This window comes from Pelodiscus sinensis, chromosome 8 (genome assembly GCF_049634645.1).
Source record: "Pelodiscus sinensis isolate JC-2024 chromosome 8, ASM4963464v1, whole genome shotgun sequence".
In the NCBI taxonomy this organism is placed as follows: domain Eukaryota; kingdom Metazoa; phylum Chordata; order Testudines; family Trionychidae; genus Pelodiscus; species Pelodiscus sinensis.
This window is the reverse complement of record NC_134718.1, coordinates 46,616,466-46,643,159: the sequence shown is the minus strand read 5'-3', so window position 1 is coordinate 46,643,159 and position 26,694 is coordinate 46,616,466. Positions and strand designations below refer to the sequence as shown.

At 45.3% G+C, this 26,694-nt stretch overlaps 1 protein-coding gene across 2 annotated transcripts in view; it reads left to right on the top strand.

Moving 5' to 3' along the window:
* The window catches only part of PWWP2B (PWWP domain containing 2B), a 46,465-nt gene that overhangs the window by 645 nt on the left and 19,126 nt on the right, over nucleotides 1-26,694 (top strand). Inside the window, exon 2 of one of the 2 annotated variants that reach the window (XM_006136627.4) lies at nucleotides 21,142-22,196. In XM_006136627.4, the coding sequence (XP_006136689.1) occupies nucleotides 21,142-22,196 (1,055 nt within the window). Of the gene's footprint in view, nucleotides 1-21,141; nucleotides 22,799-26,694 lie in introns of both variants that reach the window. The other variant, XM_006136626.4, reaches the window with a different exon arrangement.

Below are 26,694 nucleotides of genomic sequence, written 5' to 3'. Positions count from 1 at the left end.
ATCTGAAAATACTTCTCCGTGACCATTTTAGAGTCTTTGAGAGAGAAGAAAAACCTAGTGTGGGAGTATTTGAAAATAACTGTTTTTATGGGCATAGGTTACTAGAAAAAGTAGCCCCTTCCCCCCCTCCCCCCCCCCCCAAGCAGGGAATTGATTACATCTGTTTAAGTGCCTTCCTTCTCTGTCCCAGAGGCTGCTTGTAGAGTTAACGTTTTGTTTTGGATCAGAAACCACATTTTTCAAGGAAAAATGTTCTGTTGAATAAAAATATTAGAACTTGACAAAGTTCTTCTTAATGATGTTATGCTTGTCCAGTATGTCTGGGTGTGCTGGGTAATGGTATGATACGCTCATGATGTCAGAGACTGCCATAATTACAGACTTTCTTTCTTTGTTCAGGAATACCATAGGCTTCAACAGCTTTATCTCCTGGGGAAACTGACCTGTTACTTTTAATAATGCAGAAATTAAAAGGGCATAAGCATATTAGTTCTAGGTTTTCTAGACCATTATACAAAAAGAACAGTTGAGTAAAACACTCTTTTTCACCCTGTGTTTGGCGCTAATATGCTTAGTGAAAAATATTAGTGTGGTAGAAGACCCTGATTAGTATGCAAGCATACAGTAGTAGAATACTTTTATGTGCATCAAGTTAACATATGCTCTGTGTTTGCCATGTAATCACAAAACTGTAATAAATGATCTCTTAGACATAATGAAATGTGTAATAGCCATTTAGGCTACTGAATCTTATTTATTGATAGTGTGGAGGGTTTTTTTAACCTACTTAGAAATCCGTGTAATCACACACAGATGATAAATATTTGTTATAACTTAGTTTCAAATTGGGGCATAGACTGTGTTTTAGCTAGTTGTCTGTATTGCATCTTTATTTAGTCCTCTGGTATAGTAAAGTCCCTGGAATATATCACTGTAGAATAATGGGATCCTTCTACTAGAGGCATTAATCAAACATGTATGTCTTAGCTTTCCTTTAGTGTTTTGCTGGGTTTTTTTTGAGTGGGCATGGTAAATGTCTTGTGCCTTTTGAAGGTCTCAATTTTTTCCTTAATAAATTCCTAGACTTTGCTACAACCTCTTCTCCTCTTCCTCCCCCCCCCCCCCCAGCAGCACAAAGCCATTATCCGTTGACAATTATCCTACTGGCATTATCTCTTAATTAGATATGCCAGAAGCCATTAATATTAAAGTCACGTGAGTTAACATATGGCTTCACGTTAATTTTATCCATCTACCTCATTATCTGCGGTGTATGACAGTGCTCAACTCAAATATTTTAAACTAAGATGCAGCTAATTAGGGGGTTTACATGCTTTCCTTCTCATTGTCCAAGTAGCCAGCTAGCATTACTAATATCAGATAGCCCTAGAAATCCTTGCATTATGTTGTCAGCCATTGGAGAAGGACTGCAGCTCTATTGATTTCTCTCTGTCACTGAAGACTCTGAAGCCAATAATGTGTGTTCATTCCAACATTTCAAGCTTTCCATTGGGGAATCTCTATGGTCATTCTGCTGCCTTCTCTCAGAAGCTTGCCATATTAAAATGATTTTCAATTTCTGTTGCTCATCTTAAATCCTCAGGGGGGCGGTGTGTTTTTTATTTTTGTTTCATTGTTTTGGGGGGGTCTTGTTTGATTTGCTGGCCTGATCTTATTTAATTTTGTTTGTGGATTCTACTGCAGCAGCAGGGTCCCATGGCCATGTCTTCTGCCACAAAGCCATCATGGGTATATTGTACCCACTTTTAAGTGATCAAGACCTCTTCTGATTTTGATAGTAGTTGCCCCAAATGCTAATTTTATTGAGAGTAGGGGTCATGTTCACACCTAGGTTGCTTTAATGATCATTTCATTACAATGATCTTAAAAGAATTTAGACAGTTAATAGTAAAAATACCTTTCCAGACAGTAATGTTTGTTGCACTATTGTCTTTTTAATGTTTTAAAGTTCATGGAGGAGTTATCACTTTTATTCATTTGCGTTTTACATTTGTGAGCTAGGGTGGACTGTTGATTTATATATTTGAGTAGTCATTTTCACTCTGGCAACATTTGTTTCAGACTCATAGGACAAAGGACATGTGAAAGGAGACTTTTGGCTTACACTTTTATAAAATGTTTAAATAGTTATCAATTTCCCAGACCACTTCAGATTTTTCCAGAACTTTGGGGGTTAGATTTGCAAAGTTATGGTGCGTTAACATGAAGATAGGTATCTAACAGGAATTTTTAAATACCTAAATGGATTAGGTGCCTAACGCCTATTGGTTTTTAATGTATGCTACACACCTAACCTGTTTAAATACTTTTGAAAATCCCAGTAGGCACCTCTTTGTGGTGTTAGGCACTTACATATCTTTAAAAATCTGGTTCTCAGAGTCACTTTTGAAAATGGGACTTGGGTTCCAAAATCACTTTAGCATCCTTGAAAATGTTACTTTGAGTGCATAACGCTCTCTCCCTCCCCTGACCTTAACCTTTTTATCATGGTTTTCCTCTCTAGTGGAAATGGTAAGTTGCTTCTCAATTTCCAATATGCTTCTTTTCAAACACTTAAGCCAGGTCTATTCTACAAAATGTTGTTGGCATAGCTATGACCCTCAGGAATGTGGAAAAAATGGCACCTCCCAGCCAACATACTTGTGATTGCAACCCCCAGCATACATACTTCTGTTGATGTAGTTTTATGTCATTCAGGGATATTCTGTTACTATTCTTGCAGAAACCCCTCTTCAAGGGCATATGTTATGCCTATATTCGAGAGCTGTGCCCATAGGGCTGTATCAACAAAGACTGTGTAATGTATGCTAGGGATGTAAGCTAAAATTTAAAAAGTTAACTGTTTAAACGGTATGGTTAACCATGGAGCAGTCCTCCACTTGTGGCATGACGTAGTGGGCCCGTCTTGGCCGAAGCAGCCTATTGGTCGTGGTAGAACTGGCCAGGCTAGAGCAGCTCCCTGACCAGGTCACTGGTTAAGCAGTTACTGGTAAGTATCAAATCACTGGGTACCCCTTCATATCCTTAATGCATATCAGCCCTTAAGGTATTTTTAAAATTCTTCTCTGCCAATTCTAAGGTTAAGTAAGTGGAATGTTAATGTATGTTCACACTATCTTCCATCCACAAATTCCTGGTGAAATCAGTGATCTTAAAAATAATCTGAATGTGTGGAGTCCTCTTAGAGGCTAAAACCCTCCAATTATCTGGCAAGTCAGATGCCTGCTTCCTGAAAGTATTTAACTATATAATCACACAGCAAAAAAATGATGTATTAAAGTCTATTTCTGACTAGGAAGTAGGGTAAGGAAGCCAACATGAATTTAAGGCAAAGGAGTGGCTTCTCTTTCCTGATTATATGTGGCTCATGTTAAATAGAAATAGGGTAATGTGGACTAAAAATAATTGCTTGTAGATCTGTCTATTTCTCTTGAGTAATTGTCGCATTTTGGTGTTTATCTGTGATGACAAAACTAAACAGAAGTACTTCTGAGATCCATCTTTGGTCTTTTTTTTTTTTTTTTAAGAAGAAATTTTGTTTAAGATCTTTGAGATGGCCCAGTGATTCAGTCATTTCAGCCATCTTGCAAAGAGGTGCAGTGAAACAACTGGGAGCATGACTAATGCTTTGTCTAAACATAGTAGTTTAAAGAGCAGCCACAGCAGCACTTTAAACTGAAAGTGTGGCCATGTGCTGGTAGCCTGCTTTACAGTTCTGTCACTTGCTGTGCTCTGGGGAGAGGGGGGGTCTCTTCATACCCCGAGCCAAAAATGTACTGTACAGCACTGTAACTAAGAGAGGTTGTATGGTAGGGACTGGAAGATACAGCTTTTCCCTGCCTGCATTTAGTAAGGATGAAGAACTTTAAATCACTTCAGACAGAGGGTGATATGGAAGAGGGAATCGCTATGTACATTACTTGGCTACAGTTAGATCTTGTCCATAGGGTATGGATTCTAGATCTTGTTGGTTGGTTAGACTCCCCTTTTGCAGGCCCCTTCCTAATCTTCTGGTCAGCCTACCTAGTTATAGGTGTATGAATATTGTGCCTGTACTATCGAGGTATCAGTGGGGCAAGTTCTCTCGTTAGGTGTCCTCTCATCCCTACTTAGTCTGTTCTTGCAATAATTTATGCAGGTGGTCGCCTGGCTCCTTGCAAAAGAACCCTAGTTACTTTAGTGGGCCTCCATAAGGGTTTTCTTATGTGGATCACACTGAAGGATTGGAAACTTTACTGCAGGGAAAGCTTTAGCCAAGACTTTTTTTCCAAGAGTGACTTGTGGTGGGGTGGGAGGTGTCTGACTTCAGAAAGCCAGTTCAGATAGCTTGGAGAGGCTGGGCACTCTTCTGAAAATCAGGCTGCTTTATAGCATCTTGGCCTAGGCACCCACAATCACTAGTTGCCCCAAAACTTAAAGGTTAAGGTTCTCATGAGAACTTTCAACAGTGAACATTAATCTTGCTTATCTGTTGATTTGGCTACTGAAAGTAGAGCTGGAACATGCCATAAAGGAGCTGCATTTATTCTGTTGCAATGGAAGATGGATCTATTTATGATGCAGTTGCCTAGAATTAATAGATTTTGCCTCCATAAGAAAAGCTCAAACTCCAAGCAATTACTGTTAAACCCAAAGACAGCAAGAATATTCTCACTGTTGCAAAGCTGATTAGGCCCTTGTTCAAGACAGGACATTAGAGTACGATTGTGTCTGAAACCCTTTATAAAATAATCTCTGTGGTCAAAGCTTGAAAAACAGACTTGCTTAGAATCTTTTCTTGTGGCAAATGCCACAAGTTCTGCAGAACTTAAGCTTTTCTCTTTTATATGAATGCTTAGGTTCCCTTCCACCTCCTTGATAGAGAGAGTCTTTGCTGCTGCATAGAGCTTTAAGGAAGAACAGCAGAGTTAATGCTGACTTGAGTCCTGTCACACTTTGTGCTGCTGCTCAGATGCCTGCTAGCAGCAGTGGAACTGACAAAATTCAGGCAGCTCCATGCTATTCATTGTTAATAAAAATAAGGGGATGTCAGGTAAGGATGATAAAATGTATTTAGGTAAATGTGCTGCCTGTTCCCCACACTACTTCTTCTGATACGGAGGCACTAGCTCCTACCTAATATAGAGGCTGCAGTGCCATGGAGGAGGGCCTGCATGTAATCGTGAAGGTTAACAGATGAGATCAGGCTCATCAGTTAATCGTGTACACACTTTACCCTGCACTAGAGATGTGAAAGTGTGTGTGGGGAGATGATGGGAGATGGAGTAGATGCTACAGCCCAAAGCTGGAGGGAAAGGGAGAACAGAAGAGACTTCACCCTATCTTTTATCAGCCATGAAATTTTACTGCTTTTTTGGGGGGGGGGGGAGGAAATGGTGACACTCCCACATTTTATCAAAAATCTACTATCTGGAGGGTGAGATGAAAACCAAAGACTCTGAGCTGGGTCCAGGACAGATCCTTGGTAGCAATCATAACACCCTTCTCTTTCCCAGCATTGGGGGAGGCTGTTTCCTCCATGTGTTGTTTCTCTGGAGAGCAAAGGTCTGAATCTCCTGTCCTTGGCTAAGAAACACAGTCCTTAAAAAATGTTACTAGCCTATCAGTGGGCAGGATGCCAGAGCAGCCCCTATCTGAGAGGCAACCTGGCCTGCCACAGGCTGCTCTCACAGGAAAGAGACTCAGTTTGGGGCTGCTCCAGCTGGGCTGGAGCATCTCTCCTCTCCCTCCTCCTCTCCCCCCCCTTCCTCCTTTAATCAGTTAACTGGTTAAACATACTGTTTAACTGGTTAGCCAATTAAATGGGATTTTACATCCCTAATTAGTAGACTTAGCCATTAGGTTAGCAGAAAGTTGCCTGGGTAAATCCTTTTTCTAAGCCTTGCCTTGCCATTAGCATCACAGGAATTTGCACACACAGTCCGTGTTTTTCTGACAATGACAGAACAGATGTTGCTCTTCAGAGGAAAATAACATTTCAATATCACAGCTTCTGGCCCATAGCTGATATAGGTAGGCGCACGTGCATGCGCACACGAGGTATAAAAACAAAAATGGTGATTTTTATATAGCAAGGGATGGCCAGACACCTCTCGTGGGCCGGATCCAGTCCACCAAGCACTGGATCTGGCCTGTAGGCCACCCTGCCTGGACCCTCAGGGTATGTCTACACTACAGAGTTTGGTCAGAAAAACAACCGTTTTTTCCAACAAAACTCAAGGAACGTCCACACTGCAATTGCATTCTTCTGCAAGAAAATCTAAAGAACAGAGGAGTTTTTCCGACATTGATAATCCTCATTCTACAAGGAAGAAGCGCGCCCCCCCCCCCCTTTTTTTTTTGAAGATCACTTTTGCAAAAAGGCACGTGTGGACGGGGAAGAGGGAGTTCTTTCGGAAGAAGAAAAAAGGCACAGGTGCTCTGGTGGCCATTCCGTCCATAGCAATCACAGCTTAGATGTGACAGCGCTCGCATCAAAAAAGTGATCTGCTTTTTCAAAAGAACTTTTGCAGTGTGGATGCCCTCTTTCAGATTAAGTGTTTTCGGAAAGTCTCTTCTGAAAAAAAGCTTCTTCCAAAAGAAGGCTGCAGTCTAGACGTAGCCTCAGGCACGCAGCAGCTGCGTTTTTAAGCACTGGGTTGCTCTGTGTGCCCCTCTGCTCTGGAGGGAGGGGGAGGCTTCATGTGATCTCCCCGCCTCCAGCCCAATCCTCAGCTCTTTTGGCCAGAAACAACCAGCCAATAAGAAGCTGAGAGGTTGGCCTGGAGAATGGGGGCAATGCAAGCCTCTTCCACCCCCTCCCTCCTTCCAGAGTTGAGAGCCATATGGAGGGAGCAGCCTGCAGTTTTAAGTAGGGATGTAATAGTATAGTCGATATAGGTTAATGCTATAGATGCGTGCATTTCCTCCCACCCCTTGCCAATACACTTTTTAGCATGCTGGTCAGCAGCCCAGCTCAGTCCTGGCTTTCACTGGGTCCTGGACCTACCCCCACTGTGCCTCTGCATTTAAAGAGTATTAAGAGCCCAGTGGGCGGGCAGCCTGGCTCAGTTCTGGCTCGTGCTGGGTCTTGGAGCTCAGACCCCTTCTTGCCAGACAGGGGTAGCCCAGGGACTATAGCATAGTCAACTAACCAATAAGAATTCATGAGGTTAATTGAATAGTCAATTAACCAAGTTTTAACATTCCTAGTTTTAAGTGATCTGGGGCTGCAGCAGGCAGGGAACCCAGTTTGCCTTGGGGTGCTGCAGGGCTGCTGGCTGGGAGACACTTAGGTAAGCGCCTCCCATCCAAAGCCTATCTCTGGCACTCCAACCCCTCCTGTGCCCCAACTCCCTCCCCCAGGTTACCATCCAAATCCTGTGCACCTCTTTACCCTAGGTCACAACTCCTTCCCAGACCCTGTACCACCTCCTACACCCCTCCTGCACCCACACTCCCTCCCTGACCTTACCCCCCAGTCCCTTGACCCAGGTCACAACCCCTTTCTTCACTCAAACTCCCTTTCAGACCTCATACTGTCTCCTGCTCCCCAGTCCCTTACCCCGTGGGCCCTTCTGCACCCAAGCTCCATCCCAGATCCTGCACCTCCTCCACAGAAAAGTGCAGCCCTTGACCACTTTCCAAAATCTTGGAGTAGCATGCCCCTCCCCACCAAAAATTATTACCCACCCCTGGTATGCAACTATATGTTAATCTTTAAAATAATGCCTGTATACGGAGCCCATCTTTCACTGCAGTTAAACAGCATGCACTCAGACTTTACTGGGTCTGACAGTAACTCTTATCAGTTCAAACCACTGATTTGTGTGGATGATACTTTTGGTTTGTCATAGGGATGTGAACAACTAGTCGACTATCCAGTAAGCAAATGCTTATCAGATCAACACACTAGTTGACTAGTCGCTCCCCCCCCCCCCCCCACACACACACCTTGCTGACTATCAGAAAGATGCAGCAAGGGTGGGGGGAACAAGAGGGGGAGCCGGGGCTACTGCTATATCGAACTACCCACACTCAATTGGCCAAATAGCCACATGTGACTAGTGTATTGGACGCTGCGAGTTTAGAAGGACTATGCCAGTCCAGAAACTTATTTAGCTGCAGGCAGATCATAAAAAAAGTCTTAATTCTGTGTGCAAAAAACTTTTTTTGGAGTACCTTTAAAATTGTGTAGCATAGTTTTCCTTAAGAGCTAATATGTCAGCCTGAAATCAGGGGGGGCTGCAGAAGCCTGGTGGAGGGCAGGTACGTGGGGAGTTGGGAATGTGGGTTTATGTTCCCTGAATAGGCTGCCAGAGACTGTGGCTCAGCCATTAGGTCAGGCAGGCACCTGAAGCCCATCTGCAGTCAGCCTGGAGTGAAGCCTAATTAGAACACCTGCCACCAGTTAAAGCCTGTGGGCACGTAATAAAACCCTACCCTCAGGCAGGGTGGGGGAGGAGGAGAAGGGTGGACCAGAGGAGAGGCTGAGCGAAGGCGAGCCCTGTAGGAAGCAAGCTGAAAGGGCCTGTTCCAAGACACCAGGGAGGGGGTACTTAGGGAGTGGTTGGGGAAGTGGTCTAGGGAGGGGCTGCTATTCAGTGGGACAAGGGCCAGGTTTCCCAGCCCCACTTGGGGCTACTTCATAGGACCCTGGGCCAGAACTTGGAGTAAGTGGGTGGGACTGGATTCCCCCAACCCTCCTCCTGGCTGGTGGGCAGCCAGCAAGGAGAAAAGGACCCTTGGACTGACTGAGGGGCTGATCTCCAAACCTTTGACTGGCCAATGATGAAAAGGGCTCTTGAGCAGAGGACCCTTGCCTCAGTGGTAGGGACACCGTGGGCTAGAAGGAGATGCCTTTAAAAATGTGTAACCTCCGAGGCTGGAACTCTATGCTCATGTCCACAAGACAGCTTAAACATGTATTCTGCAAATCAGGCAGCAGGCTTGTGTGAGGAGGTCTCTCTCACTACTTCTCTGATAACCATTCTGATTTTTCAATGGCTTTCTTCACCTCTTCCCCCTCCCTCCCACACCCTCAGCGGAAAGCCGAGCTGTGCTGCAGCCTCCCCACTGCATGGGGGCTCTGCTGCATGGGGGAGGGTGAGGCTGAGCTCCCTCCCCCTCTCCATCCTTCTGGGGGAACAGAAATGCATTGACTCGTGAGACTTTCCCCACTGCAAGGGGGCACAAAGCCAGGTAAGTGTCCCCCTTATGCCCAGACCCCTGCACCCAACCCCCTCACTACCCTCCCTCTACCCAAGACTGTGCACCCCCAGCTTGCTTTTGACACCCTCCCTTGCTCCTGCACCCTCCCTCTTGGCCAGATACCCTATGCCCAGGCTGCACCTTTCTTACTCCTGCACCCTTGCCCCTGGCCAGACGCCTAACTCCTACCCTGCTTCTGCATCCACTGTTGCTCCTGCTCCTTCTCCCTACCCAGACACCCTACTCCAAGCCTGCTTCTGCACCCTACGCAGATACCACCCAGACCTCAAACTTCTCCCCCTTCTGCACCCTACCTCCCAGATCCTGCACCCCATCCCTATCTTACTCACTAGCATCCCTGTTCCACACACTGAACTCCCAATTTTTGTCCCCACCCCAGAGCCTAAGGCGTTCCATAAAATCCAGAACCCCAGGAAAGTAAATCTGGCCTATGGGAAGCCCTGAACCTCAGTCCTCCCTGTCCCTTCCCCTCACCTGGTGGGGCTGGAGCACCAGAGGAGTGTGGTGTCTTAGTTGGGAGCCACTTCAGTGAGGGGGTTTTGGGAGGTGGTTGGTGTGGCGTGTGGTTTGTTTGGTGTTTTTTGCTTCTGGTTTGTGTGGTCCCCCACTGATTTTATTTTTCTGTGGGTCAGTAGCCTCCAACTCCAAAAAGTTCCCCACTCCTGCCATAAATAAAACATTGAATCTTTTTGTGTTGAACATAAATTAATATTTTACTTTATTTAAAATGCAGTTTGATAAACTAACATGCAAAAATAAAAACAATCTGTTTAAATTAAACCATTTCTCTCTAGTTGAAGCACTAGGAAAATGGCTCAGATGTAATGTTGTTTCCATTAGCAACTGGTGGTTTGCAGGAAAGTTTACATTGAGCCAGGTGGTCCATGGGCCAAAAAGTTTGAGAACCACTGCTTTAGATGCATCTCTTGGATTCAGACAATATACTACGGTACAGTATTGGATATTAGTTGCCTGTTGTCTGCAGTACTATGGTAACTAGTCCAGAGCTCAGACACATTAGATACTCCTGTGTTTGATCTGTCAGAATAACACTGTGAAGTAATTGTCTAGGCACAAAGGTTCTCACCAGATGGCTCCTTTATTGAGTGGCATCTCGTGTCCTCCCTTCACTCCTGTGTACCCACACCAGGTCAACCACGATGAGTTCTGCTCAGTCCTTGTAATACCGAAAACACGCTTTAAAGTCCCGATCATGTTGGAACCGACAGTTGCTCCCAGTGGCGGAGTAGGGGTGCTCAGGCCCACCTCCTCTCCGAGCCCCAGCCCAGGGCCCTAAGGCAGGATTAGTGTATCCCTCCACAGCAGCTGGGGTAGTAACCCCTAACCCCACCCGCTCTCTGGTTCCACGGCCCTGCTCTGGGCCGCTTCCTACTCCACCCTCGCGATACCCTGTTATGCTGTTGGCCCCGCCCCAAGGAGGGTTCCCAACTCACCTCGTGTCCCGTTCCACACTATGCTTCCTTCTCCCATGTGCCCTGGCCACTTCCCAAATAGTCTGCCAGGCCGGCGGGTGACGTCATCCGTCCGCGCCTCCGGCCGTGCGTTTATTCCCAGCTCAGCCGTGCCGGCACCCTCTCTGCCTTCCCTGGCTAGCTCTCCATGGCCCTCCTGAGTACAGTGCGGAGGCGCCCTGTTGCAAACACTAACACAATGTTATGCCAAATTCAACTATTTTAGTCATTTCAAAATTCATGTGGAATGCCATGTCTCTAACAATATAGACAACAAAAAATTCCTTACTACGCCTATTAATACAGAGCTCTAATTCAATTAAAATACAGTATAGAGTAGTGGTCACCAACTAGTAGATTGGGATCTACTGGTAGATCTTGGAGCCTTTGACAGGTGATCCTGACAGGTTTGGCTGGGAGGCTGTCAAGTGCCGGCATTTCATCTGCCCCTCTCAGCACTGCCATGCTGCTCCTACCCTTTGCCTTGGAGCTGCCTCCCACTCCCTGGGAGCCACCTCTTGCTGTGCCAGGCATGGGAAGAAGAGGAGGGGGTTCTGATATCTGGGTGTCTCCTGCCCCTCCCCATGCCACATCTCCATAGAGCAGGGGGGAGACAGGGATGAAGAGAGTTTGCTGGCTGCTTTTGGGAGTGGTGCAGGGCCAGGGTAGGAGTGAGCCTGCCTTAGCCCCTCTGCACCACCACCCGGCAGCCACTTGTGGATGCGTCCGCAGCCACCTAGAATGTGCCCGCATTCTGAGCCTTGGCCCTGAACTGCTCCTGCACCCAAACCCCTGTCCTAGTCTTGAGTACTCCCTGCACCCAAACCCCCTCCTGTATCTTGACACCCCCCCTGCACCTCAACTCCCTGCCCCAGGCTCAGTTCAGAGCTCCTCCCACTCTCCAAATCCTTTGGCCAAGATCAGAACCTGCATCCCCCTCCCCTGCACCTCTGCCTGATAAAAGTGAATGAGGATGGAGTGAGCAGGAGTAGGTCCTTGGAGACGGGGCGGGAAGAAGGTGGGGGCAAGGGTGGTCGGGTTAGAGGTAAATCCTGGATCGCATTTCAATTCAAAAAGTGATCTTGTGCTTCAAAAGGTTGGGGATTACTGGTCTAGAGCCATATTTCCCACACCCTTCCCCTCTGCTCCTATCATATTATTGTTTTCACCCCATGCCTTTGCACTGCTCTGAAGGAAGTTATTGCTAGGAGGTGGGGGGAGTCTGGATATGAACATGAAGGATTATTGGGTGTGGGTGGTGGGAAACCTATGGAATGGAGGTTTTTTTGGGCAAGGTGGAATTGTTCGGGAACCTCTATCATGCATTCTCTAGCTGACCCCTTAGTCTTTTCCATGCAATCAGGCACATCTACGCCTGTCTCCGTGTAGCCCTGAACCTCTGCTCCCATTCAGCCTTTCCAAACCCTAGACTGTGCTCCTTCCTCCCCTCCCCCCACAGCAGCACTATATGCCCCAGGTTTTCTGTCCCTCCTGACTTGGATGCATAGGCAGTGCGTGTGAGGAAAGCATCCTCTTCTCTTCTGTATCAGCAGCTAGGGCTGGTCCCAGGGGCAGCTGTTCTCGTGCCCCAGTAGTCCCCAGTGGATGAAAGGCATAAATGCAGCACTTTTCCACTAACATTTATTTTCTACAGGGGGAAAAATGTGCAGCACATGAATTCCACACAAATGCAGTGGTGCAGAATTCCCCTAGGAGCAAACAGAGAAATCTTTTTTCCTGGGCGGGGGTGGCTCTATTTCACTGCCAATCTTTAGTTATTTAATCTATAAAGAGTTCAACTTCCAGTTGCTTTGTTTCACGCTATAATCTTCAAACAAATCTTTGGAATGACCTTGAGCTCAGTTAGTAGACTAGACAGGTGTTGCAGTTCTGTGCTTAGCTCATTTTAGCAGTTATGATTGTGGGGACAGCTTTGTCAAGGCAGATCCAAAACCAAAATGATCAATTTAAACTCCCACCTAGAAACAAACATGAAAGCTAAGCAACACTGGGGTGCAGCCCCACCTTGAGCCTTCCAGAGAGTGCACTGTATACTCTACTCTCAGCATGATCCAGGTAAGGATAACTGTGAACCTCCCTATATACTGATCCTTTTCCCCAAGAGCAGAAAACCGTCTGGGCCACTACAGCTGTTAACTGAACATGCTGGAGCAACCAGGGATCTGAAATAGCCCCTAGATTTGAGTTCTGAGTAATAGATAGCCCGGGCAATCCCTCAGTCCCAGAGGCTGGTAGTTTCTCCCAAGCCACCAGAATTATTTGTGGCAGGGCTGGGCCCATGCCGATGAACAGATTCAACTGCTGCCTTGGAGATGGATGTGGCAGCAACATGACTATTTCTAGATTACACAGAGCTAACATTAGGGGCTATCGCTTGACTACAATGTTGTCTAGAGTCTAGCATAATGAGGCCCTAGCTTGGTTGAGCCTTCTTGACATTACAACAATATAAATATTAACTAGTCGTCAGCTCTACCGTTTATTGTAGCGCTGCCCCTTGATTGACTTTAAGGAAAGGCTAAAGTGTAGAGGATAAGCCAAGTTAGAAACACCTCTCGTTACTCACACTCACACTCTGTCTTTCTCTCTCTCGTACTAGGGTAGTGACTTCACTTCACTGAACTTTCCCAGATAAAATAGCTTTGGATTAATTATAATCTGGCCATATATCAGTATCCATTTGCTATAGCTGATTGACATTTACAGTAAATCAGAAGAACAGAGGGGTTTTTGCTTTGCAAGCCATGTCTGCTCCTGAAGCCCCCCTCAATCTCCCTGGTCCTCAACAAGAGCAGCCCCAGGGGTCTCAGGACTCACTTGGGGGAGCAGGAGGTGTGCACTCTCCTGGTCAGGCCTGGAGATCGAGTCCTTCCTGGAGCTGTGGGGCCGGGATGAGAGGCTCCAGGATCCCTGGGCCAAGAGGAGAAACGCTGACATTTATGGCCAGGTGATGCAGGCACTGGAGGAGCACTGAAACTCACCCCGGGCCATGTAACAGGTTCAGAGTAAGGTCAAAGAATTCCTCCAGGGATACGTCCCTGCCACCGAGCACACAGGGGCAGGACCCCACACCTGCCTCTACTACAGGACCCCACACCTTTGTGGACTCTGGGCTGCCAACCCCTGTCATGCTCCAGCCAGAGGAGGAGCAGGAGGGTGAGGGCCAGCCAACCAAGGACGAGGAGGAGGAGGAGGAAGACAGAGGCATTGTGACCCTCTCCCTGGAGCTGGTGTCCGTCAGCCAGGACATCTCCCAGGCCACCTCAGAGGCCTGGGAGGGATCCTCAGGTGAGTGGTCTCTGTCACTCACACAGAGGGTGGGGGAGGCAGCGACACTCGCACCCCACCCCCTGTGCACCGAAGGCTGGACATTGTGCTGTGGTCTGTGCATGTGCAGCGTTACTGTGTGGCATGTGGATGCAGCAGGCGGCCGCTGAGTATGCCTGGGATCCTGCTGGGCGCACAAGTCCTGCTATGGGGGGAGGGAGAGGGTGCACCGGCTGGAAGCAGGCTAGACACAAGGGTGCAGGCCTGACCCCTCACGCACCACAGACAGTGCTGCGAGCCACCCCTGTGTGTGCGGCCCTCAGGGAGGCCCAGGCTGCTCCTGGCTCCTCTGCTGCCCCTGATGGGATCCCACTGTGGCTGGACACTTCCCTTGGCTGCTTGTCTGTGGATGTGGGGGAGGGGGTGAGGAAGTGGGCAACCCAGTCCTCTGGGCCGTGGATGGTTGGTCGTTGCTCACAGAGGGCGGCACAACCTCGGACAGTGTCTGCAGGAATGACTGACAGTCTCTGCCTCTCTGTGTGTTCTCCACAGCCAGACCAGCTGGCAGTGAAGGGCCAGCCAGTCCACCTAGCCAGGTGCCACAGCCCGGGACACGTGAATGCATGCCAGGTTCCAGGAGCAGCTGATGCGGTGGCATATCACCGTCCTCGAGAGGATGGGGCAGATGCTGATGCATAAGGTCCGTGCCGACCTCGAGCGGTTTGAACATGCCTGGAGCCGGTTTCTGGAGCGCTGTAACCTCATGGCCAGCATGGCGGCACACCTGCCTCATGCCACTACTCCTGGCTCCCACCCTCCTGTGCCCCCTGCTATGTCCATTCCCCATCCACTTGCCGCCTTAGCAATGCCTTTCTCCCTCCCCAGGTGATGCCCATGCCCCCTCCTCCTGCCAACCCTGACCCCACTCCTGCCGACCCTGATCCAGCCCCCATCCTGGCCACCTCCCTGTGCTCCCTGCTCCCACCTGACCAGAACCCCGATGAGGCCCCCGCACCCGAGGTGGCACATGGAGCCACCCCCCCCCACTCCTTGCAGTTCTGAGTCTCCCTCCCTCTGCCCACCTTTTTTATGTACAATAAATAGTTTATTTTTTGTTAAACACACCTGTTTGGTTCATTGGGAGGTCAGGGAAAGGGTAAAGGGAGGGGTTGTGGTGGGAAAGGGATAGGGCTGCAAACCACAGGCCCCAGTGCGGTGGCCCTGGAGCCAGTTACTGGAGAGCTTGAGCGAACCTCTCCCGTAGGACCTTCTGGATGCGCACCCCAGCCTGATGGGCCTCGTGGATGGCAGCTGTCTGGGACTGCTCAAACGCATGTGGCTGGCATCTGCCCCCCAGCCCAAGGGGCAAGCCTCCCCCTTCCTCTCCACAGTGTTGTGGAGGACACCAGCATGTCACGACCACCTTGGGACTGTTGTGCTCCCCCTTGTCGAGGTGGATCAGTAGGCACTGGATGGAAGCATGCCTTGAGGCAGCCAAAGGCGCACTCGACCTGAATCCTGGCCCAGTTCAGGCAGGCATTAAATTGTTCCCTGCTGGGGTTTGGGTGTACAGTTTCATCAGCCACAGCATGAGGGGGTAGGCCACGTTTCCCATGATGCACAGTGCCATCTGCACATCCCCATCTGCAAAATCCCAGTATGGGGGGGGGGGGGGGAAAGGTGCCTGCCTCGGGCTCGCGCTACAGGCTGGAGTTTCTGAAGATGCGGGCGTCATTTGTCTTGCCCAACCACCCCACAAAAATGTCCGTGAAGTGTCCTCAGTGGAGGACCAAGGCCTGTAGCACCATTGAAAAGTAGACCTTCTGATTAAACCAGTGGGCCACTTGATGTTCTGGGGTTCAGATTGGGATGTGGGTCCCATCTATGGCTCCCCTGCACTTGGGGGAACCCCAGGGCAGCAAATCTGTCCATGATTGCATCCAGGTTTCTGAGCCGGATGACCCTCTGCAGCAGGATGGAGTTGATGGCCCTCATCACCTGCAGAAGGACACAAAAACAGAGCATGGGAGAAGGGGTGTGTGAGCCCTTAGGAGGTGCCCACCCTCCTTCTCTCCCTCAGCATCCCAGGAGCCACCCTTTGATGCTGCCCCTTGCCCCCCAGCAGCAGGGCTGTATAGGGATGGGATGGCACAAGCCCCCCAGGGATGGGGCTTCTCTTCCCCTCCACCTTGTACAGTTCCCAGCCCCTCCTGCTCTCTTCTCTCCTCCCCCCCCCCTCCATATTCAGGGACTGCAGCCCGAGAGCAGCTTACCTGCATGAAGAAGGCTCTGAGGGTGGACTTCCCCATACCAAACTGGTTGGACACTCCCTGGTAACCGTCTGGGGTGGCTAGCTTCCAAAGGGTGATGGCAGCCTGCTTCTCCAGGTGGATGGTGGGCCGCAGGTGGGTGTTGCATCTCCGGAGGGCAGGGGTAAGCCAGGCACACAGCTCCAAAAAGGTGGCCTTCCACATGTGGAAGATTTTAGAGCCACTGCTGGTCGTCCCACCAGTCGGAACTGGTGTCCAGCCTCCAAAACCACGTCTCCACAGTGGACTGCGGTTGCCAGAGTGTAGCAGCTGCTCCCAGGGAGAGGGACTTGAGGTTGTGGTCAGGGGTCAAGCTCCTACAGGAGTAGCATGGCAGCATGAATCACTTGCTGCACAAACTGCAGCATAGCCATGGGGGGCCAGGACATGCCCAGGCCAGCTCTGGCTCCACGGCACAAGGGGAAAAAGCTGTGGCATCCAAAAAAGCACCGGGCAACCACAGCAGGTACTGCTAGAGCTTTCCTGTCCCTCAAAGAGGTAGTAAGCATGCAGAAGCAGCAGAGAAATGGCTGTCTAGGGGGTCCCTTTAAGCACATGTCTCTGCAAGGCTCCAGCTCCAGCACCAGCCCTCAGAAGCAAGGGTCACCTTAAGCCCTGCTTGAAGTGTTTCTGGGTGGCCTTTTTTGTGAGAGCATCCATGCAGTCTGGATGCTCTCTTGCGCAAAAGCACATCGCTTTTTCGATGCGCTTTTGTAGTGTGGACGCGCTCTTGTGCAAGAAGACTTTGTAGAAGATCTCTTCCACAAAAAGTTTCTTGTGCAAGAATCCTGCAGTGTAGACATAGTCTAAGAGTAAGGTGAATGGGATTTCTTTATTCTACTCCATTGGAAGGTAGAATTTCTCTATCATAAAATTTTATTTGATCAAGCCAGAACCATTCCCTCTAACTCAATAGGTAAAATATTTCACAGTTCTGACAAAGCTATGAGAGTAAGAGCATTATGCTGGTTTCCGTTATAAACTCCACTAATATCTCAGGCTGGATGCACACTTATGGCTGCTTTATAGCAAATATGTTAAGAGTCTTTCCATTTTTAGGTAAAGCTCTCAGAACAGAATATCTTGGTTTTAAATTCTGTATTGTAGGTAAGAACTTTAATTCTTTACTTTTAGACTAAGCTAGTTTTCTCCTAATTTGGAAAATTAATGTCCCCTAGATAAGGTAGTGTCTAAGTATAAAAATGGTCAATATATTGCAATTTCTCTGCAGGAAAGAAAATTTCTTTTTAGAAAGGGCAAATGACAACTTGTGGGGAGGGATAGCTGAGTGGTTTGAGCATTGGTCTGCTAAATCCAGGGTTGAGTTCAATCCTTGAGGGAGCCATTTAGGGATCTGGGGAGAATCTGTCAGGGATGGTACTTGATCCTGCCATGAGGGTGGGGGACTGGACTCAATGACCTCTGAAGGTCCTTTCCACTTCTATGAGATCAGTATATCTCCATATTAATTAATTAAAAGTTTGTAGTTATCCAGTTACTAAATTATTTGAACTTTTAAAGAACAAAGATAGAGATGAATTGGTGCCAAAATTGTGACTCATACAAGCAATTTCTTTTTCTTGATGGGTTTTCTCACCCAAATCACATAAGAGTTTGGTGATTAACAATGTCTGCAAAAACAAAAATGAAACCAGTGTCCTGTTATCATAATAAAATAGAGGAATGTGAATATTCTGGTTAATGTTGAGAGGGGAAGCATTAGGGACTATTCCAGACTTGGGAAGAAAGCCACCATTTCTCTTCTTTGGTATGAGCTTGTACGTGATTTCCACTAATGCTTCTTTAGGAAGAAGAGGGTCTCTGTTTGATGTGCAACTGTCATCTGAAACATCAGTATTTTAAGAAGATCTGCTGCAAGAGTGGGAGGTGTTCCACCTTGGGGACATGGTGCTGAAGGAAATACAGCAGCCTCACCAGTACAGTTTGAAGGCATGTTCTGGAGACCAATCAGGAGAAGCTCCTGGGAGACTCAATCAGCTTGCCTATTTTGACTTGTTGTAACCAACAAAAGAATACTGATGGGTTCTTTGTGCTGCTCTCCTGAAGAGACTGGACGTGCGGTTGAGGGAGTTTCCATACTTCTCAATTATTGTGTGAGCTGGGGCTGACAAAATACCTTTTCTGCTGACCTGTGTTGGCACCTGCCACCTTCTCTTTATGCAGGAGTTGATCGCTGCAGATAGCAGGAGGGAAAGGGTGTGCTAGAGAGGAGATTAAATAGTTTCAAGATAAAATAGTCTGTGGTTGGCCTTTGCCTTCCATTCTTCTTTGTCTCTTAGAGCTTAACTTGCAAAACATTTAACATTTATTTAAGAAGTTAAACACTTGCAAGAAGAGCTCATAATATCAGCATTACCAAAGTTACCTGAACATTTATTTCCTCCTGAAACTTTCCATTTTGTTTCCGCCCAAAGATAGAAAACTACTTTACAAAAACCTAAGCACAATTTATCAAGATGATGATAGATTTTCTAAAACAAGCTCAAAAGTACCATCCAATAACAAATTGAAACTTTCTTACCCTAAAGAAAATTTAGCCCTTTACTTTCAGAAACTAAGAATGGATGTAATAATATGATTTGCAACAAGCTTGTTTCCAGGGAGCCAGACAGAAAAAATGTTTCAGGTATGTCAGTCAAGTATAAGGGAGCTATACTGCACTGGTCACTCTAATTGCTATTTGCTGAGTTAATTTTATATGGTAGCTGAAGGCTGAGGAGGATGTTGAACAAAAGAAGAAAATGGATAAGGAGAAGAATAGATATCTTGGGTGGAGAGAGACAATGTAGCTGTGTCTTGGTAAGAGAATTGTGGGATACAATAAATGTCATGTAGAAATTCACAGGATAAAATTAACTCATCTAGACCTTTATTAGAATGATCTGCCTTAAAAGGAGAATGTTTCCTGCTTCCAGTCCATAAGAATGGAGAGTCTTGTTCTTTCTGTTTTTTTTAAAGCAGGTTATGGTTGCTAAAACTGATCTTATAAAATATAACATTCAATAGGGTATCTCCCCCAAGGTCCTGGGGTGCTGGAACAGTACGTGTAGTGGGGGTGCGGGAGCCATTGAACCACCCTGTCAATCTTCTATATGATTTAAACCACGGTGTGCTGTAGCATCCCTTGTTCTAGCACTTATGCCAAGGCCCGGCTTGCCTCAAAGTATAAGGTGAAGTTTGGAGCTTAAAAATATGGCTACAAATTTCATGCTACATTTCTTACTGCCATCAAAATATTGGAGAAAAAGGTTGAATTGGAACAAAATTTTGTGTCTGGGATGTCTTGGTGTTGATATTTCAATCAGAAAGAATGTGGGTTGGCTCTCGTCGAGTTTTGAGGCCCACAGAAAAGCCATTGTAATATTTGTTAAAGGAATACATTGCATATCACATGGAATCATTTTGAAACAATAAACATGGAAGCCTCATGATGGCCTTCTTTAAAAAAAAAAAAAAAAAAAAAGACTATTTTATGAAGAACTTGAAATTTACCTATTCTCAATCTGTCAATAACAGAATGGACAGTCGAAAGTCAGTGGAACATAATGCTCTCACTTTTGCTTAATAAATCCTAAACACAAAGTAGAATTTCATATTACAAAGAGTCATTTTGTCAGAGTCATGTGTTTATGGAAAATCTGTCTCCCACTAATCCTTTACTGCTCTATTGCAAGGAAAGGTGAATTCCTTCCTCTTAGGCAACATTTTTCATACTGAAGTGGTGAACTTTCAGAACAATGAAGTGCTAGGTTAGTGTCCAAAGCATAGTCCTTGGTTAACCATTACATGCCCTGGTTCTGAACAAGCAAGAAAATCCTGAGGGCCAGGCCGAGGCATAGAAGTGAACCACTGCAGAAAAATATATCCCAAACATGTTGGTAGCGAAAGGGAGGGGAAAATCTACAAAGACTGGTGCTGCAATTAAGCAGTATTTCTACTCGTTATCTTGCTTTCCATTCTCCACAGAAGTGACCCTGGGCCTTGCTTGACTAAGATTTCGGAGATTAGCCCAGATATAATGCCTGATTCAGTAACAACTGTTGGCACAGCTGGCTGTCACTATTCAAAAGAAATCTGTGGAAATCAAATTTTCATTTCTTTAGATAGGGAGGGGCCCTATGACATGCTCAGGAGTGTATGAAAAGTGTAATATTCTATGATAAAAATTTGACATTTTCTGCTGGATTTGGCTAGCTTGAGAAATAGCAAGTGTATATATTTTTAAATGTAGACGATTAAGAGTTCAGGGGGAACATGCATTCTATTATAAAATCCCATGCTTGAATGTGCACATTGGGAAATTACTCATTCAGTGACCTGACTGGCATGTGCACGTGGTTCAAATGTTGCACAGTAATCTGAAAATTTAAGTCATAAAAGCCTAACATTCCAAAAGACTTAATAGTGCTCCAAAGACTTGCAGAGTTCTGTTCTTCCATACTTTATCTTTTCCATGGTATGACTGGCTTATTTGAGTGTGGCTGTACTAAAAGTAAATCTAGTTCTGGATTGTGTGCATGGTGGTAGACTAGAAACAAAACTCTTCGGTACATGTACCCACTTCGCTAATATAATGGTAAAGTGCACAGGTCACTTTGGACTTTCCACTTTAAGAATTAGATTATACAGTTTGAGAGGGTACTTTTTCAACAGGATAATATTAGCTGCTCTTTTAAAACGAAGGGGAAATGTTGGCCTATATTACTTAATTGGGCAAATATTCCTTCAGAAAATGGCATTTTGGTAAGTTTAATCTTGTCAAAGAAACTTCTTTCCAACAGTTCTGACTTGTGTATTTTTTTTCCTCTACACTTCTATAGGTCTGGGTTGTTCTGCCTTCCACCAACTTCGCTGCCAAAACAAGAGGAACCTCCTGCTGATGCTTGCACTAACTGGGTTCCTGAAGGCAGACAGCCAGTGAAGGGTGAGGCTGAGTCACAGCTTTCTAGTGAAAAACCTCCCAAAGGAAACAGTGATGAACAGGTTCCTCCTCTTTTGCCACCTCCATCTCCAGGCAGCGTTCCTCCTTACCCTCCCTATTTTGAGGGAGCTCCTTTTCCTCCTCCCTTATGGTTAAGATACACATATAACCAATGGATTCCTCAGCCACCACCAAGGACTATAAAGAGGACAAAAAGACGGTTGTCACGAAATAGAGACCCAGGAAGGCTTATCATGAGTACTATTAGACTGAGGCCCAGGCAAGTGCTCTGTGAAAAATGTAAAAACACTCTGAACCCAGAGGAAGCAAACAAAGCCAGGCAAAATGCTAAAACTAGGAGGAAACTAAGCATTCAGGACAAAGAGGAAAAAAAGCACAGTGATTCTGATTATATAGAGAAAAGGAACAAAAGAGAAAAGAGAGAGGAAGACAAATTTTCTGGGGAATTGGTGCATCGAACTCCAGTTATAAAAATATCTTATAGCACACCTCAAGGTAAAGGCGAAGTTGTAAAAATTCCCTCCCGGATTCATGGCTCAGTTAAACCATTTTGTTCACAGCGGATATTGCAGAATGGAGGGGAGGACCAAGAGGAGAACAGAGACTCTGAACGATGTCAGGAAACCAAATGTTTTATGGATAAGTCAGCAAGCAGCCAACTTGCTTCCATTCCAAAACTGAAGTTAACTAGGCCGGTGCATTCCAGTGCAGATGTTCCACCTCCAAAAATCAGACTGAAACCCCATCGAATAAATGATGGTCAGAGTGTTTCCATTTATAAAGCTGAACTTATTGATGAGATAAATGTCCTTCAGAGTAGCAGGGAGTCCAATCCTGCTGCATTTTACACTGATGAATCTGCAGATAGAAGTTTAGCAGAGATGTCTTCAGGGAGTTCAGGTGAAGATGACGACTTCAAAAGATTTTCCCAAGGTAAAGATGGACATGATAACTTGGCTTTTCTTATGAATTATCGTAAAAGGAAGGCAGATTCTTCCAGTTTATCAGTGTGTAGCAATGACAGTCTAGACGAATCCAAATCCTCTAGTTCAGAAGTAACATCACCAGAAATGTGTGACTTTTTACCTGGTGATGATGCGTCTGTCTCTTCATCTTCAAAAGATGAGCGTAAGATTGTGCCACCATTAACAGTTAGACTACATACACAGAGTGTCTCTAAATGTGTCACTGAAGATGGAAGAACTGTTTCAGTGGGGGATATTGTTTGGGGTAAAATTCATGGTTTTCCATGGTGGCCAGCACGTGTTCTTGACATAAACCTTAGCCAGAAGGAAAATGGAGAACCTTCCTGGCGAGAAGCTAAAGTATCGTGGTTTGGTTCTCCAACAACCTCATTCTTATCTGTTTCAAAACTCTCTCCTTTCTCTGAATCTTTCAAACTGAGATTTAATCGTAAGAAGAAAGGGATGTATCGGAAAGCTATTTCAGAAGCTGCAAAGGCAGTAGAGCATCTGACCCCAGAAATAAGAGATCTCTTAACACAGTTTGAAACATAACTTTGCCTCCAGTACCAGGTGAGTGCATAGTGGACTGATGCTTCCTGAACTATCATTCTTGTACAGATTGCATTTGTCTTATTGTCATGTCTGTTCTTATTTTACTTTTTGTCTTTTTGAGTTGCCCAAAAGATATGGGTTGAACTTCTTAAATACGGGTTTCTGGGCCTTTGAATAAGTGACATTACAGAGGGGTGAGAACTTCCAGCTCCCATTGACTAAAGTGAATTTCACAGGAAGCAGTCCTTAATTCTACTATGGGATTATGAGTCAATTTATAGTTGTGGGGAAAGGTGCATTGTTGTTCAGAGTGTCTATATACTATCTCCTGACCAGGTTTGCTAATGAAAGAGCCAGTGTACCATCTGGACAGATGAGGGCCCAGATGTGTAATACCCACGTTTAGAATCCCATGTTATGTGAGAAGCAGACTCCTTCAGTCTTGTTTTGACTCTGATAATGACCTTGTAGTAAGCGACTTGTTTTGCCATCTAAGTACCTATGGTTGTAATAATTGCCTATGATGAAAGGGTGTAATGGCTACTGACAGACAGTATCATGTGTTAAAATGTATCCTGCTGTGTCTACAGACCTAGTGGCTCCCTAAACTACTACCTGCTTTGGTAAACTGTCCTGTGGAAAAACACTTTTCTAAATAACTTCATGCATGCACTAGGGCTACCTCTACACTGAGTTTTCTTTGCAAAAAATATGCTAATGAGGGACTCATGCCAATCCATTTTTGCACTGGGGTATTTTGCGCAAAAGCAAACAGTGTAGATGTTTTCTTTTTGCGCAAAAATACCTTTTCCCGCAAGATCCTTGGACGTTTTCTTTTTGTGCAAAAAACCCTTTTTCCACAAGATCGGTACACCTTTTTTTGGGGGGGGGGGCATAAGGATCTTGTGGAAAAAGGGGGTTTTGCACAAAAGAAAATGTTCACGCTGCTTGTTTTTGCACAAAAACCCCAGCGCAGAAACAGATCGGCAGAAAATATGCAAATGAGATTGCGACTCATTCAAGTGAGTCCCTAATTAGCATATTTTTGCCGAGAACTCAGTGTAGACGTAGCCTAGGAAAAGTAGCTTTAGTAATCAAAGATGCTCACAAGCCCTTTCTCTCTGTGCCTCCTTCTGCCAACACACACCTCACTTCATTCTTCTTGAAATCTGACAGTCTGCTAGCTTTAGTTTCCTTCTGCAGAAGACATTCTCTTGTCCAGATGTCTGACTTTTTTTTATTATTATTAACTAAACTGCATCAGACCATTTGTCCTGAAGCTGAGAACGAAACACTTAGTTTCTTTTTCTCTGATGATTTCCTGAAAGTACCATAGCCTGAGTACTACTGAGAGATAGTGGAAAGACCTCAACAAAGGAATCACTTCTTAGGAACAGCTGAGAGCATATTATTGGTTCTCCTGTGTGACTGAAAAAGCGGTGCTTTTCCCCTCCCTTCTAAGCTGTAATATGCATATCTGTTGTGATCAGTTTTCAGTGTTTAAGTTTATTCTACATTTTATAATTTTAAATTGCTTTTATTATTTTAATTGTGATCTCCATTTTGTAAAGTCTACCCCTGCTCCAGCTGAAGTTAGTGGCAAAACTGCCAGTGACACTGAATAAGATCAAGATTTATCTCTTGGCATGCTGCTAGTAGTGGCTGTTCAGCTAAACAAGACCACATCCATGACATTTACAGTTTGGCACCCCAGTGAAAGATTGTTAAACCAGGATAGAAACTTATTTTTTCCTCTGCATCAGAACTGTGATTTAAGTCTTTCCTTTATTAAAATCTAGTTTTGTGCTCTGGCTCCCATAGAACTCAGTATTGGTTCATTAGTTTGTCTCATATTTCCTTCATTTGCCTAACTTCAGAAATGTATAATTCTCCCCCCCCCCCCCCCCCAAGTTTCTAGCATAAAGAAGCTTGCTCATGGTTATATCAGTATCTGACTCCACACTTCAGATATTGGGACTGAAATAGTAAATGTTTGTACAATCCCAAGGTGGCCAGGTTTGATTTGAAGAAAATTAAAGGGAAATTCTGCTGACTATTTTTGCAAACTCGTTTTGTAGAGTTAAATCTCCAAAAACAAACTGACACACATTGGATGTTCTTTCATCCTCCATCAGATGTCACCAGCTCATTTACTTGAATATAATATAGACCCAGAATTCTCACTCTTTCTTTACACCATGACCATTGTGCCAAATTCCTTGCTTCTCCTAGGTAAAAAACTGAATTCAGTTTAGTAAAGCCTTACTGCATTTGTGAAATTAATTTTTGCCTCTTTATCCATGTGCCTTATCTGACTTACCTTTTCAGTCTCTCTGGTAAAATTATCTGTTGGTCACCACAAGAAAATACTAACAGTTGTCAACAACTATCTGATAACTGCACTACAAAATAATTCGATACTGACCATGGGGTAGCTATCAACATCTGATAACTTGTCAGGAGGGAAAGGGGCAAAAGATCAGAGGTTGTTATTACTTGGATCTGCAATGTGACAATGTCTTCCAGTACATTGTACTGCTCCTACACTGAATATGCTTGTTTGTGCCTCCCTCTTCCCCCCCCCCCATCATGTTATAATTTTTGACATGCATCAGTTTGTGAAAGCAACTTGCTCATTATACCTTATTTGAATACCTTGCCTGAAACAGAGATCCAGTGCTCTCTGAGAATTTTCTTGAGCGAGAGCTGACGTCTTCACACCACTTTTTGGTAACTGACTTTTTTCCCATTTTATAGTTGCTATAGCTCATGCTGGCTTAATTACAGTTACAATCAGTGGTGCCAGAAACAACTTGTTTGTGTTGTAAATCAAACTGTCTCTGGATTTTGAGGGATGTTCAGAGGTGGCAGGTTTTTTTTTTTTAATGTCTCTCTGATATGATACTTTAATAAGATTATGTATACATATTTGTAGTCACACTTTTTGTGCCACTGCAAAAATGGTCTCAGTAGTAGTTCTAAAGGGGGATCTGTTTACAAACAACATCCAAAAATCTAATAGAATCACGTGTTTGTTTACAATGAAAGAAATTTGTATGGTCAAATTCAAACAGTCATTCACCTGTCAGAAGTGTTCTACTGTTAACCTTCTGCAATCTCTTCCATGGCTTCTGGCCTGCAGGGGCTGAAGAACATGCAGGATAGTTACTGAAGACATCAGTAGATTGTCTACAAATGCAAAATAAGCTGAATGTGTGAATTCACTTAAAACTAAAGCTGATCAAATACTGACCATATGTGAATGCATTTGTTTAACCAACTATTACAAAACAAAGTTTTCAGTTAGCAAGGTTTAATTAGCCCTACTTTTTGCTTCCCCTGCGAAGTGTACTTCATGGGTGGAGAGTTGAAACCTGATCATTAAATTGCCAGTAAAAATACGACCACAGGAAAAGACTAGGCAGAGTAGTAACCCGTAAAATGCAATTTCATAAGACACTCTTGATTCAGCAGATAGCGAGGAAAAAAATCTCCCACTAAACATGTTCCAATGCATTTTTGCAGCTGTCATTAATATATAAGCATAATTTGCTGTTTGATAACTGCTGGCTTCATGAAAGTCTGTTGCACTGTAACTAAATGCTTGTAATATGCAGACTTCAGTGGTGTGTTGGTAAGGATTAAAACTCAGACCAGCATGGTTGACTTTGCTTTTAAGAGTATAGGCCTTAATAACTGTTACTGAAAATTACTTATGTAAGTTCTGAAAATAATGGGAGAATCAGAATAGTGGATGACATTTAACCTTAAATCTATACCTCTATTTTCAGAAGGCCTTTTTGAATTCTTCTGTAGAGCATTTTACCAAAGGCCATGTTGTAAAACAGACGTGGGCAAAATATGGCTGTGGGCTACATCCGGCCTGCCAAGCCACCAGATCTGGCCCACAGAGG